Source organism: Trachypithecus francoisi, unplaced genomic scaffold, assembly GCF_009764315.1.
Source record: "Trachypithecus francoisi isolate TF-2019V2 unplaced genomic scaffold, Tfra_2.0 Lachesis_group12, whole genome shotgun sequence".
NCBI lineage: Eukaryota > Metazoa > Chordata > Mammalia > Primates > Cercopithecidae > Trachypithecus > Trachypithecus francoisi.
In genome coordinates, this window is record NW_022681457.1 from 7711573 (window position 1) to 7731359 (window position 19787).

General features: G+C 46.1%; 2 protein-coding genes and 1 pseudogene across 6 annotated transcripts in view; 1 reads left to right on the top strand and 2 right to left on the bottom strand.

The window, feature by feature from the left end:
* LOC117093612 (zinc finger protein 813-like) overlaps positions 1-19787 on the top strand; it is a 361257-nt gene that overhangs the window by 27733 nt on the left and 313737 nt on the right. The window lies entirely within an intron of this gene.
* Positions 1-19787, bottom strand: part of LOC117093610 (zinc finger protein 83-like) — a 241235-nt gene that overhangs the window by 6222 nt on the left and 215226 nt on the right. The window contains exons 1-3 of the mRNA XM_033228959.1: positions 18005-18235; positions 14531-14618; positions 2092-2218 (exon numbers count right to left, since the gene is read on the bottom strand). Of these exons, the coding sequence (XP_033084850.1) occupies positions 2092-2218; positions 14531-14545 (142 nt within the window). The 5' untranslated portion in view covers positions 14546-14618; positions 18005-18235. Of the gene's footprint in view, positions 1-2091; positions 2219-14530; positions 14619-18004 lie in introns of the transcript that reaches the window.
* LOC117093643 lies at positions 12011-13718 on the bottom strand (annotated as a pseudogene). Its single transcript, XR_004441180.1, has one exon. The product of XR_004441180.1 is annotated as a Golgi apparatus membrane protein TVP23 homolog B-like (transcript).

Consider the following 19787-nt stretch of genomic DNA (forward strand, 5'->3'; position numbering starts at 1 on the left):
AAACAGGGTTTTATCATGTTGGCCAGGCTGGTCTCAAACCCCCGACTTCAAGTGTTCTGCTTGCCTCAGCCTCTCAAAGTGATGGGATTACAGGTGTAAGCCACTGCATGTGGCCATTTTTCCTATTTCAAATAGACAACCAGACTATCTGAACAAGTACAGAGGGCTCTGTGCAGTATCCCGGGGCCCCAGATGCAAAGGAGGAGCAGCCCAGATTTTTCCGTCTCCTGATTAGGTGTTCCAAGTATAGGAAATGGGATGGAACCTGAATAGGTCAAGGGGCAGGTGTATCTATAGGGACAGGGGCAGTTCTGATCTATAGGGACAGAGAATGGGGCATCAGATGGAATCAAGTACAGAAGGAGAGACCACAGGGGAAAGAGACCCCTTTGACACAGCCCTCCCTGTGCCGCAGTCAAGAAATCAAAGAGGTCACAGAAGCCAGATGACAGGGTGCTGTTCATCGGGATAAACACCTGTCTTTGTCTCTGAGCTGCAGCAGCACCACTAGAGGGCAAAAGGTCAAACTAATACACGTCTAAAGAGCACAGGGCACAGGCGTGGTGGCTCTCCCCTGTAATCCCAGCACTTTGGGAGGCTGAGGCAGGCAAATCACCTGAGGTTGGTAGTTCGAGATCAATCTGGCCAACATGGCAAAACCTCGTCGCTATTAAAAATACAAAAATTAGCCAGGTGTGGTGGTAGTGCATACCTGTAAAAAGAAAAGAAGAGAAGAGAAAAAGAGCGAGCAGAGGCATAAGTGGGGCAAAGAAATATGTCCATTCAGAGATCTCAGGATTTAAATGATGCTTTTCTCACAGAATTCTCTCACTTGCAAAGAGTTTCCCCACACACTATTTGAAGATGGAGCTTCCACTCTGCCCATCTGACCCCTTACCTGTGTTTACATCTGTAAAACATTCCCAGCCAGACATGGTGGTTCATGCCTATAACCCCCAGTACTTTGGGAGGCCAAGGCAGGTGGATCACAAGGAGACCATCTTGGCCAAACTGGTTAAATCCCGTCTCTACTAAAAATATAAGAATTAGCTAGGCATGGTGGCATGTGCCCACAGTCCCAACTACTCGGGAGGCTGAGGCTTGAACCCAAGAGGTGGAGGTTGCAGTGAACTGAGAACATGTCACTGCACTCCAGCCTGGGCAACAGAGTGAGACTCCGTCTCAAAAATAAATAAAAAAAAATAAAATAAATAATTCCCACCCATCTGATTTTTTTTTTTTTTTTTTTTTTTTTTTTTTTTGCTATTTTCACTTTACGCTACACAGTCCAGCAGGGCTCTTTGCCTTAGCTCCAACAGGTCAGAAAGAGACTCCTGCTTACAAAAAGTAGGAAACATGACATGTTGGAGCTTTTTTAAAGCCCCAGACCTACGTTTCTGTAGGAAAGAAGACATTACAGATGGAGCTAAAAAAAATTTCAAATTCCTCCATTGTGTGCCTTCTTCTGAATCCTTAAAGAGCATTGTAATATGTGGACAGCAAGCTCTCTTCCAAGAACTACTGAGTCGAAAGCACAGGACTAGCAAACAGAAATCTGGATATCTTTAAAGTCTGCCATAAGGTTTTGTTTTTGTTTTTTGAGACAGTCTTGCTCTGTTGCCAGGATTGGAGTGCAGTGGCGTGTTCTCAGCTCACTGCAACCATTGCCTCCCAGGTTCAAGTGATAATCTTTCCTCAGCCTTTCTAGTAGCTGGGATTACAGGCATGTGCCACCACACGACATTTCACCATGTTGGTGAGGCTGGTATCGAACTCCTAACCTGAAGTGATCCACAAGCCTTGGCCTCCCAAAGTGCTTGGATTACAGGCATGAGTCACCATGCCTTGCCAGCCATAAGGTTTTAAGCCTACTTTACTTCTGGAAACCCCACTAAACTATCACGAAGAATGCAGAACATCTAAGCAAAGGGCACAGTTAAAGTCCAGATGCTACATCACGATGCTTTTCATTTTGAAATCAATACAGCTTCCATTTTAGTCAAGCAAGGATGGGGTTCCCTGGAGGCAACTGGAGAAAATACAAAGATATGCAAGGGCACACCCCCACTTCTGGAGGGAAGTTATCCTCACCCAGGGAGACCAGGTTCCTATAATTCTCCAGCATCACGTCTCTGTATAAAGTCCTCTGAGCAGGGTCCAGGCATTTCCACTCCTCCTGAGAGAATTCTATGGCCACATCCCTGAATGTCAATAGACCCTGAAATGAAAACACATTTTAACCAAATGGTTATGGGAGGAGTTCTTATCTTTACAGAAGTGAGAAGAGGAGAGAGGTGACAACAAGGATTTAATTGTAGTGAGTGTTCTAACAAATCTGAGTATGGGATTTTTCACAACATGATGTCTTCCCAGTGGTGGTTTATTATACTTTTTGAAGAGGTCATAATACCCTCTCGGTATAAATTTCTTATGTTTGTGAAGAATACAAGAAACACTCAAATAATAAATGCCTGGTTCCCATTATAGAAATGTTAAAAACTTTTGGCCAGGTAGGGTGGCTCAGACTTGTAATCCCAACACTTTAGGAGGCTGAGGCAGGCGGATCACAAGCTCAGGAGTTTGAGACTAGCCTAGATAATCTGGTGAAACTCTGTCTCTATTTAAAATACAAAAATTAGTTGGACATAGTGGTAGATGCCTGTAATCCCAGCTACTCAGGGGGCTGAGGCAGGAGAATTGCTTGAACCCAGGAGGTAGAGGTTGCAGTGAACCGAGATCGCACAATTGCACTCCAACCTGGGCAACAGAGTAATACTCTGTCTCAAAAAGAAAATAAAAAAGAAATGTTAGAAATTTTTATTGACACACCAAGTGACACTCAGTATCTAGATGAGATAGAGCATGGGTAATGCCTTCAAAGATGACAATATCAATCCCAGCTACACAGGAGGCTGAGGCAGGAGACTTGCTTGATCCTGGGAGGCAGAGGTTGCAGTAATCCAAGATCACATCACTGCACTCCAGCCTGTTCAACAGAAATTCCATCTCAAAAAATAAAAAATAAAAAAATTTAGCTGGGCAGAGTGGCAGGCATCTGTGGTTCCAGCTGCTTGGAAGGCTGAGGTGGGAGGATGTCTTTACCCTGAGGGTAGAGGTTGCAGTGAGCTATGATTGCACCACTGACCTTCAGCCTGGGCAACAAAGTGAGGCCCCATCTCAAAATAAAATACATGAAAACAAAATTACTCAAAGTACAAACGGACATTTTGCATATATATGTCCACAAAATAATAAAATATACACAGACTCACAAAAAACTAGAGTTGAATGCAAAGGGTTGTCATTTTCCCCAGCTTTCAAAATATAAAAGATTTTCAAAATATGTGTGTGTGTGTGTATATATATATATAAAGGTTTTAAAAACAAAAAGTAGCAAGTTTTGTTTAACCGAAGAGGAACCTCATCTTGGTGGAAAAGGATACTTTGGCAGTTGGGGGCAGGGGGGAATCTGTTTAGATCTAAGAAAACAGGAGATAACCCATCCTAGAAGCAATCACTCTTTTAACAGCCTTCCTTGGAGGAATCCTCAGATATCGATAGTAATGCAGGCGAGCACAGAGGCAGTGACTATGACACTCTTTATACAGAGAAAAGTCACAAAGGAACCACATGTCATTCAGACAATTTCCAATGCAGGTGTCAAAGAGGAAGGTAGCCATGTTTACTAACATGAGAACATGTAAATTTCACAACCAGCAGGATCAAATATCAGAGTAAAATATTTACTAAAACACAAAGAACAACAACATACACTGGACGTCAGGCCTCTGAGCCCAAGCTGGCATGTATACATCCAGATGGCCTGAGGCAACTGAAAAGTACAAAAGAAGTGAAACAGCTCCTGTCTTAACTGATTGACCAACCTTATGACATTCCATTATGACTTGTTTCTATCCTGTCCCAACTGATTGATGGATTGACCTCATGACATTCTTCTTCTGGACAATGAGTCTTATGATCTCCCCACCATGCACCTTGTGACTCCCTCCTCTGCTGACAATAGATAACCACTTTTAACTTTCCACTGCTTACCCCAGTCCTATAAAACTGCCTCTCATCTATCTCCCTTTGCTGACTCCTTTTTCGGACTCAGCCTGGTAAAATAAACAGCCTTGATGCTCACACAAAACCTGTTTGGTGGTCTCTTCACATGGACATGCATGACATTTGGTGAGACCCGGGACAGGAGGACTCCTTCGGGAGACTGACCTCCTGTCCTGGCCCTCAATCCATGAGGAGATCCACCTACGACCTCGGGTCCTCAGACCAACCAGCCCAAGGATTCAAATCAGGTAAGTGGTCTTTTTACTCTCTTCTCCAACTTTTCTCACTATCCCTCAACCTTTCTCTTCTTTCAATTTCAGCACTGCCTTTCAATCTCTCCCTTCCCTTAATTTCAGTTCCTTTCCTTTTCTGGTAGAGACAGAGGATACATGTTTTATCCATGAACCCAAAACTCTGGCACTGGTCACGGACTTGCGAAGACAGTCTTCCCTTGGTGTTTAATCACTGTGGGGATGCCTGCCTGATTATTCACCCACATTTCAGATTTGTTTGATCACCGCAGGGACACCTGCCTTGATCCTCCACCTTGGTGGCAAGTACCACTGCCTCTGGGCAGCAAGTACCACCCCCCACTTGTGTCTCTACCCCTTTTCTCTAAACTTACCTTTTTACTATGGGCAACCATTTGCCCTCCATTCCTCCTCCTTCCCCCTTAGTGTTCTTAAAAACTTGAAACCTTTTCAACTCCCACCTGATCTAAAACCTAAGCATCTTATTTTCTCGTGCAACACTGCTTGGGCCCAATACAAACTTGATAATGGCTCTAAATGGCCAGAGAATGGCACTTTTTATTTCTCCATCCTACAAGGACTAAGTAATTTTGGTCATCAGATGGGCAAATGGTCTGAGGTGCCTTATGTCCAGGCATTTTTTACACTTTACCCCCTCCCTAGCCTCTGCTCCCAATGTGACTAGTCCCAAATCCTTCTTTCCCTCCTGCTTGTCCCTTCAGTCCCAAACCCTAGTGCTGCTGAGTCTTCTGAAATCCTCCTTTTCTGCAGACCCCTCTTTCCCCTCTCCCCCTTCCCAGGCCACTCCTTAGGCTGAATCAAGTCCCAATTCTTTCTTCACCTCCCCTCCCCACACCCAGTTTGGCTTACAATTTTGTTCTGCAGCAAATACTCCCCCACCTACCCAACAATTTCCTCTTCAAGAGGTGGCTGGAGCTGAGGGCATCGTCAGAGTGCATGTACCATTTTCTCTATCAGACCTTTCCCAAATTAATCAGTGCTTAGGCCCCTTCTTATCAGACCCCACTAAATATATACAAGAAATCCAGTATTTAACCCAGTACTACAACTTAACCTAGAGTGACTTAAATGTCATCCTAACTTCTACCCTTTCCCCAGATGAGCGAGATAGAGTTTATACCCTAACCCAGTCCCACACTGATACCCACTGTCGTCGTGAGCAAGACCTTCAAGAAGGCATAAGTATAGTTGCCCAAGATCCCCAGTGGGAATACCAGACAGGCTCGTCAGGTGTAGGTAGGTGAGATTATATGATTTCCTGCCTAGTTGAAGTGCTTAAAAAGGCAGATTTCAAAGCTGTTAATTATGACAAACTTAAACTACCCAAGGTAAAGATGAAAACCCAGCCCAGTTCATGGTTCATATGGCAGTAACACTGAGACACTTCACAGCCCTAGACCCTGAAGGCTCAGAAGGCCATCTCATTCTCAATATGCATTTTATCAACCAGTCAGCTCCTGACCTTAGAAAAAAGCTTCAAAAATTGGAATCCATTCTTCAAACCCCACAACAGGAATTAACCTCGTCTTCAAGGTGCGAAATAACAGAGAGGAGGCAGCCAAGTGGCAATGCATTTCTGAGTTACAGTTACTTGCCTCTGCCATGAGACAAAACTAAGCTGCACCTCCAGCACACAAGAACTTCAAAATGCCTAAGGTGCACACGCCTAAGCTGCAGTGGTCAGGCATTCCTACAGGACCTCCTCCCTCAGGATCCTGCTCCAGGTGCCAGAAATCTGGCCACTAGGCCAAGGAATGCCTGCAGCCAGGGATTCCTCCCAAGCTGTGTCCCATCTGTTCAGGGACCCCCTGGAAATCAGACTGCTCAGCTCACCCAGCAGCCACTCCTGGAGCCCCCTAAAGCTCTGGCCCAGTGCTCTTTGACTCCTTCCCAGATCTGCTTGGCTTAGCAGCTGAAGACTGACACTGCCCCATCACCTCAGAAGCCCCCTGGACCATCAGGGATGCCGAGCTTTGGGTAACTGTCACAGTGGAGCGTAAGTCCATCCCCTGTTTAATTGATACAGGGGCTACTCACTCCACATTACCTTCTTTTCAAGGGCCTGTTTCCCTTGCCTCCATAACTGTTGTGGGTATTGAAGGCCAGGCTGCTAGACCCTTTAAAACTTCCCAATTTGGTGCCAACTTGAACAATATTATTTTATGCACTCCTTTGTTGTTATCCCCACCTGCCCAGTTCCCTTATTAGGCTGAGACATTTTAACCAAATTACCTGCTTCCCTGACTGTTCCCGGACTACAGCCACATCTCATTGTCGCCCTTCCTCCCAACCCAAAGCTACCTTCACGTCTTCCTCTTGTCTCCCCTGACATTAACCCACAGGTATGGGACACCTCTACTCCCTCCCTGGCAACCAATCACACACCCATACCTAATCACCCTTACCCTGCTCAACACCAGTATCCCATCCCACAACAGGCTTTAAGGGGATTAAAGCCTGTTATCACTCGCCTTCTACACAGCATGAGCTTCTAAAGTCTACAAACTCTCCTTACAATTCCCCCATTTTACCTGTCCAAAAAATGGACAAGTCTTACAGGTTGGTTCAGGATATGGCCTTTTAAACCAAATTGTTTTGCCTATCCACCCTGTGGTGCCCAACCAGTACACTCTCTTGTCCTCAATACCTCCCTCCACAACTCACTATTCCATTCTTGATTTTTTTTTGAGATAGAGTCTGGCTCTGTCGCCCAGGCTGGAGTGCAGTGGTGCAATCTCGGCTCGCTGCAAACTCTGCCTCCCAGGTTCCCGCCATTCTCCTGCCTCAGCCTCCATGAGTAGCTGCAACTACAGGCACCCCCCACCACACCTGGCTTATTTTTTGTATTTTTGTTTTTAGTAGAGATGGGGTTTCGCTGTGTTAGCCAGGATGGTCTCGATCTCCTGACCTCGTGATCCGCCCATTTTGGCCTCCCAAAGTGCTGGGATTACAGGTGTGAGCCACCGTGCCCGGCCATATCCTTGGTCTTAAAGATGCTTTTTTCACTATTCCCCTGCACCCCTCGTCTCAGCCCCTCCTTGCTTTTTCCTGGACTGAACCTGAGACCCACCAGTTCCAGCAGCTTATCTGGGCTGTACTGCCACAAAGTTTCCGGGATAGCCCTCATTACTTCAGCCAAGCTCTTTCTCATGATGTACTTTCTTTCCACTCCTCTGCTTCCTACCTTATTCCAAACATTAATCACCTTCTACTCTGTAATCCCTCCTTTGAGTCTTCGCAAAGCTTGGGTTGGGATTTGAGAGATCAGCCGGACACAGTTGGCAGGGAGAGCATGAGTGTTTTCATGAAGAATTATGCCGAGGTAGGTAATGGATGGGGAAGAAATTTGAGCTTTGGAGGGGGATACCTGATATCCTTTGGAGAAGAAATGTTAAAGGAGCAGGAGGGTATCTTGCTGCAAAGATACTCCCCTCATATTTGGACTCCCCACAACACAAGCTACTATTCTTGTGGCTGTTCCATTATGCATCTCTTGGCAAAGACCCACTGGAATTTCCCTGGGTAACCTTTCACCTTCTCAATGCTCCTTCACTCTTCATCTTCAAAGCCCAACTACACATATCACTGAAACAACTGGGGCCTTCCAGCTCTATATTACAGATAAGCCCTCTATCAATACTGGCAAACTTGAAAACATTAGCAGTTACTATTGCTTAGGAGAACATTTACCCTGTATTTCACTCCATCCTTGGCTACCTTCCCCTTCCTCTTCAGACTCTCCTCCCAGGGCCGCCTCTTGTTTCCTTATACCCAGCCCCATAAATAACAGTGAAATGTTGCTCGCAGACACTTGACACTTTCTCAAACACCATGAAAATTGAACCTCCCCCTCTATACAATTACCCCATCAGTCCCCATTACAACCTCTGATGGCTGCCGCCCTAGCTGGATCCCTAGGAGTCTGGGTACAAGACACCTCTTTTAGTACTCCTCATCTTTTCACTTTGTATTTCCAATTTTGCATTGCACAAGACCTTCTGTGGCTCCTCCACTTACATGTGTCTACCTGCTAATTGGACAGGTACAGGTACACTCATTTTTCTTATTCCCAAAATTCAATTTGCAAATGGGACTGAACAACTTCCTGTCCTGCTTATGACACCAACCAGACAAAAAAAGAGTTATTCCTCTAATCCCTCTACTTGTAGCGTTAGGACTTTGTGCTTCCACTATTGCCCTTGGAGCTGGAATGGCAGGCATTTCAATTTCTGTCACGACCTTCCATAGCCTTTCAAATGACATTTCTACTAGCATTACAGATATATCACAAACTTGATCAGTCCTTCAGGCCAAGTCGACTCTTAGCCGCAGCTGTCCTCCAAAATCACTGAGGTCTCGACTTACTGCTGAAAAAGGAGGACTCTGTATATTTGTAAATGAAGAGTATTGTTTTCACCTAAATCAGTCTGGCCTGGTATATGACAACATAAAACTCAAGGATAGAGTTCAAAAACTTGCCAACCAGGCAAATAATTACTCTGGACCCACCTGGACACTTTCTAACTGGGTGTCTTGGCTGCTCCCTATTCTTAGTCCTCTGGTACCTGTTTTTCTCCTCCTTTTATTCAGGCCTTGTGTGTTCCATTTCATTTCTCAATTCATTCAAAACTGCATTCAGACCATCACCGATCATTCTATACAACAAATGCTACTTTTTTTTTTTTTTTGAGACGGAGTCTCGCTCTGTCGCCCAGGCTGGAGTGCAGTGGCCAATCTCAGCTCACTGCAAGCTCCGCCCTCTGGGTTTACGCCATTCTCCTGCCTCAGCCTCCCGAGTAGCTGGGACTACAGGCGCCCGCCACCTCGCCCGGCTAGTTTTTTGTATTTTTTAGTAGAGACGGGATTTCACCGTATTAGCCAGGATGGTCTCGATCTCCTGACCTTGTGATCCGCCCGTCTCGGCCTCCCAAAGTGCTGGGATTACAGGCTTGAGCCACCGCGCCCGGCCACAAATGCTACTTTTAACAACTCTACAGTACCATCCTCTGCACCAAGATCTCCCCACGGCCTAAATCCCTATTCCTTGTAACTCATTATAAATGTTTCCTTAAGGTGCCCATGTAGCCCCTAATCCCGCTTGAAGCAACCCTGAGAAACATCACCCATTATCTCTCCATACCACCCCCCAAAATTTTTGCCACCCCAACACTTCACCACTGTTTTATTTTTCTTATTAATATAAGAAGAGAGGAATGTCAGGCCTCTGAGCCCAAGACTGCATGTATACGTCCAGATGGCCTGAGGCAACCAAAAAGTACAAAAGTGAAACAGCTCCTGTCTTAACTGATTGACCAACCTTATGACATTCCATAATGACTTGTTCCTGCCTTGCCCCAGCTGATCGATCGATCGACCTCGAGACATTCTTCTTCTAGACAATGAGTCTTATGATCTCCCCACCATGCACCTTGTGACCCACTTCTCTGCTAATAGGTAACCACCTTTAACTGTAACTTTCCACTGCTTACCCCAGTCCTATAAAACTGCCCCACCCCTATATCTCCTTTTGTTGACTTCTTTTTTGGACTCAGCCCGCCTGCACCCAGGTGAAATAAACAGTCTTGTTGCTCACACAAAACCTGTTTGATGGTCACTTCACACGGACAAGTGTGACACTGCAGTCTGCTTAAGGGTGGAGGGTGGGAGGAAGAAGAGGCGCAAAAAAATATATATATATTTGGGGCTGGGCATGGTGGCTCACACCTGTAATTCCAGCACTTTGGGAGGCCGAGGTATGTGGATCACCTGAGGTCAGGAGTTCAAGACCAGCCTGGCCAATGTGGCGAAACCCTGTGTCTACTAAAAATACAAAAATTAGCCAGGCATGGTGGCAGGCACCTGTAATCCCAGCTACTTAGGAGGCTGAAGCAGGAGAATCCCTTGAACTTGGGAGGTGGAAGTTGCAATGAGCTGAGATCATGCCAGTATACTCTGGCCTGAGCAAGAAGAGCAAAACTCAGTCTCAAAAAAAATAAATAACTATTGGGTGCTGGGCTTAATGCCAAAGTGATGAAATACTCTGCAACAAAACCCCAATGACACGAGTTTACCTGTGTAACAAACCTTCACATGTAGTGCCAAACCTAAAGTGAAAAAATGAATATAATTTTTTATAAATTTACTGCTGATTTTTCTCTGAAGTCTCATAACGATGCAGAAATACACATATACGAGACTTGCTCTGACACATGGCACAGAATTGACAGTAGCGGCTCCCCAGTGAGGTTGGAAAGAGGGTGGAGGACGTGACAGGGAAAGGAGATGCTTTATGGCCAAGGGCCTAAGATGCAGCTTTGCTTAGAGTTTTACCACATAACAAATATATTCATTGGCCTGGTGTGGTGGCTCATGCCTGTAATCCCAGCACTTTGGGAGACCTAAGGCAGGCGGATCACCTGAGGTCGGGAGTTCGAGACCAGCCTGGCCAACATGGAGAAACCTCATCTCTTCTAAAAATACACAATTAGCCGGGCATGGTGATGCACGCCTGTAGTACCAGCTACTCAGGAGGCTGAGGAAGGAGAATCACTTCAATCCAAAAGGTGGAGGTTGCGGTGAGCAAAGATTACGCCATTGCACTCCAGACTGGGCCACAAGAGTGAAACTCTCTCAAAATAAATAAATAACAAATACATCATGTGATGTTTAAGTGTAAACATATATATTACTAATAACTGGTGGGGCTGGGCACCATGGCTCACATCTGTGATCCCAGCACTATAGGAGGCTGAGGCGGAAGGATCACCTGAGGTCAGGAATTCGAGACTAACCTGGCTAACATGATGAAACCCCATGTCTACTAAAAGTACAAAAAGATTAGACAGGTGTGGTGGCACGTGCCTGTAATCTCAGGTACCCGGGAGGCTGAGGCAGGAGAATCACTTGAACTCGGAAGGTGGAGGTTGCAGTAAGCCGAGATCATGCCACTGCACCCCAGCCTGGGTGACAAAGCAAGACTCCATCTCAAAACCACAACAATAATAATAATAATAATAACAGGTGGAATGAGAATATGGCTCAATCCTCTAGGATACAAAAGTACTTCTCCCATTGTTGAGAAAAATTGTAACTTTTTTTCCTTGTAAACAGTAGAATTTTATACAAATATAAAGTTTTACACCTTCAAAGTTATCACTCCAATAAGACACTTACTCAATTAAATAATCTTAAAAACTATTTTAGCCGGGCGCAGTGGCTCAAGCCTGTAATCCCAGCACTTTGGGAGGCCGAGACAGGCAGATCACGAGGTCAGGAGATCGAGACCATCCTGGCTAACCCGGTGAAACCCCGTCTCTACTAAAAAAAAAAAAATACAAAAAACTAGCCGGGCTAGGTGGCGGGTGCCTGTAGTCCCAGCTACTCGGGAGGCTGAGGCAGGAAAATGGCATAAACCCGGGAGGCGGAGATTGCAGTGAGCTGAGATCCGGTCGCACTCCAGCCTGGGTGACAGAGCAAGACTCCGTCTCAAAAAAAAAAAAAAAAAAAAAAACTATTTTCACGATGTACAAATATATTCACAACATAATCTGCTGATTAAGACTTCAACAAAGTTTATAATAGCTATAACGGAATTTACAAATGCCTACAATACTTTCTGGATTGGTTTACAGTTAGAATGCTTTAAGAAATACCACTAATACAAATGCATAATTTACAATATCCCCATTATAGCAAGAAAAAAATAGATTCAGAAAATAAAATATCTTTTAGGCATGTATTATGCCAAGTATGTAAATGATTATTCTCATTATGACATGAGAATAATGCTCTTTTAGTGGTAAAAGATCTATTAGTTCGAGTCCACTGAGGGGCTTTCAATCTAGCTATTCTTTCTGTAAAATAAATAGAACAGCAGCAACCTCTGGGTATGCCTTAAACAAACGACAATGATTCCACTTATATTAACTGGGCCTTCAGTAAATGACTTCTTACAAATAAAAATAAGATTTTAGAAAGTAGTTAATACCACTGGCTCTAATCGTTTTCACTTGCTTGCATATGTTTAAGACATTTCCCCACGAAGTACATATTAAAAATTAACAATACTGTCTAACTTATACATAAGCCAAAGTGCTCACTCTTACCATGGAAGCAAAATTTACTCCTGAAAATAATCTACAGAAATAATATGTAAACACATAGAGCTTTGAGACAGACGAAGAACATCCTCCTATGTTTTATGGATCACAATGTGAAGGTCTCCATTACTTATGTAAATGACCACTTTCATTAACTTGGGATATACTGATATTCCACGGCTGTGTGCATACCTGTGGAACATGTGCATACCTACACCACAGAATAAATCCTGACAATGTTTCTAGTGCCAGCATATACTTTCTAGCCCCAAATGCTGGAAAGAAAATAAAAACTTAATATGAAAATGACTTTTCCTTTTTATAAATAAAGCTTTTAAGTGGAAAAACAGAGCCAACACTCCTCGTTGCAACATGGACTAAGCTCTAAAAGGTTCAGAGTCAAGAATCTCTTCAGTTGTTCCCCAGTGTAACAAAGCAAATAAGTTTTCTCTATTCAGGAAGTCTGATCATCTCGTGTTTTGTCGTAAGAACTGCCTTCCAAAATATGAAGTAGCCATGCTGGTTAAATTCTGCTGCCCACCTTACACCTGATGTAACCATACAGGTTGGCACCTTGTAGCACCACACCCATGATAACCACCACCAACCACTTTACTCTGAAGGAGAAGAGTGCACTAAAGGCAAATAGCACCCACAGCACTGGACAGGCAATAAGTCCCAACCAAAAGATTCTTGAGTCAGCCTCTGACACAGTTTTCTTCTCCTGAGAGGACTCCTTTCTAGATTCAGATACCCAGTGGCTCTTTCCCTCTTCATCAATGTGATTCCACCAATGTAGGCCAACCATTAGTCTACCTGTGACATTCTTCACTGCCCAACAGTCACACGACAACAAGGTAATTGTCACCATACAGGTAATAAAGCTGCTGCTTAGCAACTCAGAGCAGACAGACGACGACTGCACTGACTCCAAAGAGTAACTGGAAAAATGCTGCTACTGGATGTCTGATTTTGGGTTTTCTTGGTCTATTAGTCGTCTCCTCTTCTGCATCAAACAGTGAAAAATCTTCAGTGTAATCATTACTGTCCTGCTGCAACATGGCGGCCCCAATTGTAACTATTTTTACCGAAAACACCTGTTTCACAAGCCTCTCCACAGTAACACCACAATCTCCAAGAGCTTAGTGTGCTAACAATGGTTTAAAGAATCTCTAGCAGGCCAGGTGTGGTGCCTCACGCCTGTAATCCCAGCTCCTTGGGAGGCCGAGGCAGGAGGATCACGAGGTCAGGAGATCGAGACCATCCTGTCTAATAGAGTGAAACCCCATCTCTACTAAATACAAAAAAAAAATTAGCCGGGCATGGTGGCGGGTGCCTATAGTCCCAGCTACTCAGGAGGCTGAGGCAGGAGAATGGCATGAACCCGGGAGCCGGAAGTTGCAGTGAGCCAAGATCGCGCCACTGCACTCCAGCCTGGGCAACAGGGTGAGACTCTGTCTCAAAAAAAAAAAAGAAAAGAAAAGAAAAAAGAATCTCTAGTTATTATTTAAGTTGATTTCATATTCTTAAAATAATGATGGAATAAAACACCTTGTATCATTCATGTCTGTGTATGACCTTTTCATTCTAATTAGTAAGATTTTTGGAGTCAGGAATAGAGTAACTCACTCAATTACCTACAAATATAGTATAAAATCAGGAAGAAAATATTTCCCCTTATTGGTCTCCTTTTCTAGAATTTACCACATACTTTGTGCCCATTAATAGGTGACTTCCATTGGCAGCTGCTCTACTCCTGGTCCACAGAGAGCTGACAGAGCATCCGTATGTGGCCCCTGAACAATTCCTGCTGCCCAACAGCACTCACACCATGGGACCCTCACCCCGTCTCCATCCATGTCTGGTGTGAGCCCTTCCCAGGCCCATGCCCAGTGCAGCCTCTTCCCAAGTTCATGTCACTGGGTCATGAGAGATAAAATCTAAGTGAGATGAGAGGGACTGAGGGAAGGCATGGGTGAGTGTGAGCAAACCTGTCAGGCAGGACGCTTCAGACTCAGAGAAGATTCCCAACTCCAAGGCCCAGCGTTTCTGAAAGGAAGGAGACAGAACAATCCACCGAGAATATCATCTCACCTGAGGAGGAGCCATCCCTGACTCCTCTGCTTTCCTCTTCCTTTTCTGGATTTCTTCTTCACGTACCAAGAGTCCTTAGAAGTCAGTCCTGAATGTTAAAAATATGTTGTTTGTTGCTCAGAATCAACACACCCTGTCCCTGTAACACAACCACACATACAAAGGAGACCTCACCCTGTGGAAATATGGTCCCCATTGCTGCCCACCGCAACAGAGACAATAAACTCCTACAGGAAAACTCCCGCACCTTCCTGGAGAAGTCCACACACATGCTGCAGCGGTGGGGAGCTTGGCTGAAATGAGCACCTCTTCAGGGCACAGACCCAGCCCTGAGCAAACCTCATGCAGAGGCTGGGTGCAGTGGCTCATGCCTGTCATTCCAGCTCTCTGGGATGCCGAGGTGGGTGGATCGCTTAATCTCAGGGGTTTGAGATCAGCCTGAGCAACATGGTGAAACCCCATCTTTACCAAAAATGCAAAAATGTAGTCAGGCATGATGGTGCATGTCTGTGTGTCTATGGTCCCAGCTACTTTGGAAGCTGAGGTGGGAGAATTGCTTAAGCTCAGGAGTTCGAGACCAGCCTGCCAACATGTTGAAACACTCTGTCTACTAAAAATACAAAAATTGGGCCGGTCGCGGTGGCTCATGCCTGTAATACCAGCACTCTGAAAGGCCAAGGCGGGCGGATTGCTTGACGTCAGGAGTTCGAGAGCAGCCTGGCCAACATGGTGAAACCCCGTCTCAACTAAAAATACAAAAAGTAGCTATGCTTGGTGGGCGTCTGTAATCCCAGCTACTTGGGAGGCTGAGGCAAGAGAATCCCAAGAATCTGGGAATCTGAGATTGTGGTGAGCCAAAATCACACCACTGCACTCCAGCCTTTCCCAGGCTGGGAAATTCCATCTAAAACAATCAAAAAACTATGTAGACCAGGTTTGGTGGCTCTTTCCTGTAATCTTAGTACTCTGGGCAGCCAAGGCAGGAGGATACTTTGAGCCCAGGATTTTGAGACCAGCCTGGGAACACAGTGAAACCTCGTTTCTTAAAACAACAACAACAACAACAACAACAACAACAAAAAACAATGATGGGCTTCTTGGTGGCTCATGACTGTGGTCCCAGCTACTCAGGAAGCTGAGGTAGGAGGATTACTTGAGCCCAGGAGGACCAGGCTGCAGTTAGAGATCATGCCACTGCACTCCAGCCTAGGCAATTGGCCAGACGCTGTCTCTTAATATTAGTTAATTAATTAAGTTAAAAATTATGTGATTGGCCGGGCGCGGTGGCTCAAGCCTGTAATCCCAGCACTTTGGGAGGCCGAGACGGGCGGATCACGAGGTCAAGAGATCGAGACCATCCTGGCTAACACGGTGAAACCCCATCTCTACTAAAAATACAAAAAACTAGCTGGGCGAGGTGGCGGGCGCCTGTAGTCCCAGCTACTCGGGAGGCTGAGGCAGGAGAATGGCGTAAACCCGGGAGGCGGCGCTTGCAGTGAGCTGAGATTCGGCCACTGCACTCCAGCCTGGGCGACAGAGCGAGACTCCGTCTCAAAAAAAAAAAAAAAAAATTATGTGATAACAGAAAGGAATTTTTTTCCCACTTCACTGCCCCACTCCCTACCCCACTCTGGGAAAAGGGAACAGAGTGACTCACAAGTGAATAAGTCACTCCGCTCTGGCTGAATAGGGATTCCAAGTGGAAGCTAACCTCTGAGGCCAAGATTTATAAAATGCACATATCTTATAGATAGGATTCTTAAAATCCTCAATCTCATCTGTATAATTTAAGCAAGTTTTAAGTTACTAGATTATATACAAAGAAGTCAACATGTCACAACTAATCGTATCCAATGAGCTCACCCACTCATCTAAACCCAAAGTCTCCCACCCCTTTTTTTCTTTTGAGACAGGTCTTGCTCTGTTGACCAGGCTGGAGTGCAGTGACATGCTCTCGCCTCACTGCAGCCTGGACCTCTGCTTCAGAGTAGCTGGGACTACAGGTGTGTACCATCATGCCCAGTTAATTTTTTTTTTTTTTGGCAGAGATGGGGGTCTCACTATGTGGACCAAGCTGGACTCGAACTCCTAGACTCAAACAATCTTCTTGCCTCAGTCTCCTAAAGTGCTGGGATTATAAGCGTTAGCCACTGCGCCCACCCCTCTTTCTTCATTACTATGCTTCCCTTTCTAATTCTGTACCTCTCATTCTCCCCTTCTCTCTCTAGCTCTTGTTTTCTTTAATTTCCCCGGAATTCTGCTCCCCATTTTGTACCCCTCTTCTCTTCTGCCGTTTATCCCCTTCTTCCCTCCATTCCTTCTCTTCCACCTCTTCTACTCCATCCTCGCAACTTACCTAACTTCTTGCTGCTCCTTCTCCCCAATCGTTCGATCATCCTCAATCTTGATATATTTCTGTCTCTTCTCCCATCACTGTACCTCCTCTGCTCTGTTAAATTCTCTCTTCCCTGTTAGACCTCCCTGTCCCCACTCTCTGGAACCCCAGTCCTCAGGTATCCTCCCTGCTGTGGTTCTCCCTCTGTTCTCCTTGCCACCAGCACCACTCTGCTCTGTCTGCCCTGGCTCCAAATCCCTCCTCCTCTTCCTCACTCTGATGAGCCTCCCTCTTTGCTGCCCCTCTCCCTACATTGCTGTCCTTCATCTCTCTGTACATCTAGCTTTCTCTACATTTCTCCAGTTGCTTTTCTCCTCCTGCTTTCTTACCGTTTTCTTTTCACTTTTGCTGTCTCTCGGCAAATCCCTCACTCATCCTCTACCTTGCCATCTGTTATGGTCTTTCTCATTCTTCTGTCTGTCTCAGGTTTTCTACTGTTCTGTCTCCTGAAGCCTTTGGCCGACAGAATCACGGGAGGGTTTGGAGTAAGACGCCTGCATCCCGGGGGAGCACATTTTCCAGTGGCTGGAGCTGGGCAGGCAGGAACACCCCATATCACAGGACAAGCCCCGGGCACCTCCCCAAGCGGTCTCAGGGGAAGCGGTGACTGCAGAGGGGAGGCCTGGGGAACTGCAGGGCCCGGCGCGAGGAGGGACGTGGGGGTCTGCAGGATTCCAGGACCAGGCAGAGGACGCGGCCTCCCTGGGGCTGAGGTCCGGGCGCTGCGCTCCAGTGGCCTACGAAGGCGAGGGTGGGAGGCTCCCAGGGAGGGAATCCAGCTCTCGGGTGAGGACTTTAAAAAGCGCGGGGCGGGAGGAGTCAGAAAATGGTTTTGAGCAGGAAAACTACGCGACAGGAAGTGTAACATTGCCCTACAGCAGAAAGACCTGGCCGGCCCAGCCTCAGGGCGACTTTAAACCCAAAAGGAAGCAATATCCGGACTCTCATGGGAACGTCTCAATTTGTCCTGGGTGAAGGAAGAAGGGCGAGAATTTCCAGGTCTGTAGGGACCCCACGTTTCAGGTATAGAAGCGCAGGGGACCTGGTAAGCCCAGACTTAATACAAGAGCGAAACTCACCGCCGCGGTGTGACCTTCACTCCACGAAACCCGCTTCCGGGTTTGCGCGAATCTGCGCACGCAGTGCGGAAGCCAGGTCTGGGCGGGGCCCGCGAGGAGGTGGGCAGGGCCTTGAGGAGTAGGGGCGGGGCGGGGCGGAAGGCGGGGAGAGACTTTCCTCTTTAGAACCGGCAGAGGGCGGGGCCAGGGCGGGACCTGTGCCTCTCTCAGCCCGGTTCCCAGCGGGTCTGTTTTTCGGGTTTTGGAGGCGAGACCCGCCAGGAAGGCTGAGGCATGATTCAAAAGCCCTGGAATTGTCTGGAATGAAGATGCAAACTAGAATGGGAAATGCAAAGCCTTGTCTGGGCGAAAAGTAGGATTTCATGCTGACGGCCCACAGAACCGAATAGAAATCCTCTCCCTTTCTATTCTCTCACTTGGGAGAGAGTCCACCCTGTGCTTAGCTTCAGAGACTCAGGCCACTGCCTGAGATGCAGGATGGAGTGCTCAGGCCAAGGAGAGGTGAGGTCACCACCTGCGGCTTAAACATAGCAGGGATGCGGGCACGGGAGCGGGAGCCTGAGGTCCCAGCTATTCAGGAAGCAGCGGCGGGAGGATCGCTGAGCCTGGGAGTCCAGGCCAGCCTGGGCGACAAAGGCTGGCCTGGACTCCTCGACAAACACCCCCTCCCGCAGGACTCCTTTCCTCGTCTCTCTCTCTCTCTTGCTTTTTTTGTAATAGCATTTTCTCAGTCTCCCAAGTAGCTGGGATTACAGGAACGTGCCACCATGCCCTGCTAATTTTGTATTTTTAGTAGAGACAGGATTTCTCCATGCTGGTCAGGTTGGTCTCAAACTTCCAACCTCAAGTGATCTGCCCGCCTCGGCCTCCCAAAGTGCTGGGATTACAGACGTGAGCTACCGCTCCCGGCTTATTTTCTTTTTTATATTTACTTTTTTCTATTCTTGAGACAGAGTGTTCTCTGTTGGCCAAGCTGGAATGCAGTGGCGAGATCTGGGCTCACTGCAGCACCTTGTCTCCTGGGTTGAAGTGATTCTCCTGTCTCAGCCTCCGGAGTAGTTGACATTACAGGCACGCGCAACCATGCCCAGCTAATTTTGTATTTTAAAAACCTCGTCTCTAATTTTTAGGGACGAGGTTTCACTATGTTGTCTAGGTTGGTCTCGAACTTCTGACTTCAAGTGATCTGCCTGCCTCAGCCTCTCAAAGTGCTGGGATTATAGTCATGAGCCACCGTGCCTGGCCCCAAAAATATTCCTTATTTTACTCTTTAAATTTTGAGAAAATATAATGGAAAACAAAACAAAAATCTTCTCCCAAATGAGAAATCATCTTCACGACGATAATAGTGAGAGAAATAAAAATCGCTTTATTAATAAATAAGGCTTAAGCCAGAATATGATGGGAAATAGAGGCAAACAGCTAAGAGGTTGAAAAGAGACAAAGAAACTTCACTATTCTATACAACCCATTGAATACATGTTTTCAAGATAAACACTAATCAGCCCTCAGAGAAAAGGACTTAGCAACACCCTTGGTCACACATAGTTCATCCTGGCTCACACTGGTAATGGAGGTGGCCATCTGTGTCAACTAATTAGCTTCATCCAGAGGGAGGGGTAAAACACCAACCCATGCCTTTTGGACAAGTGTGAGTTTTACAACATGACGACAGATGCCCTCTCTGGTCAGGTGCCTACAATCCGACAGAAACTGATGTCAGCAGTAAATAATAAAATTTAGAATCTATGATTAAGTATTGAGTTTACATGAACACAAAGCT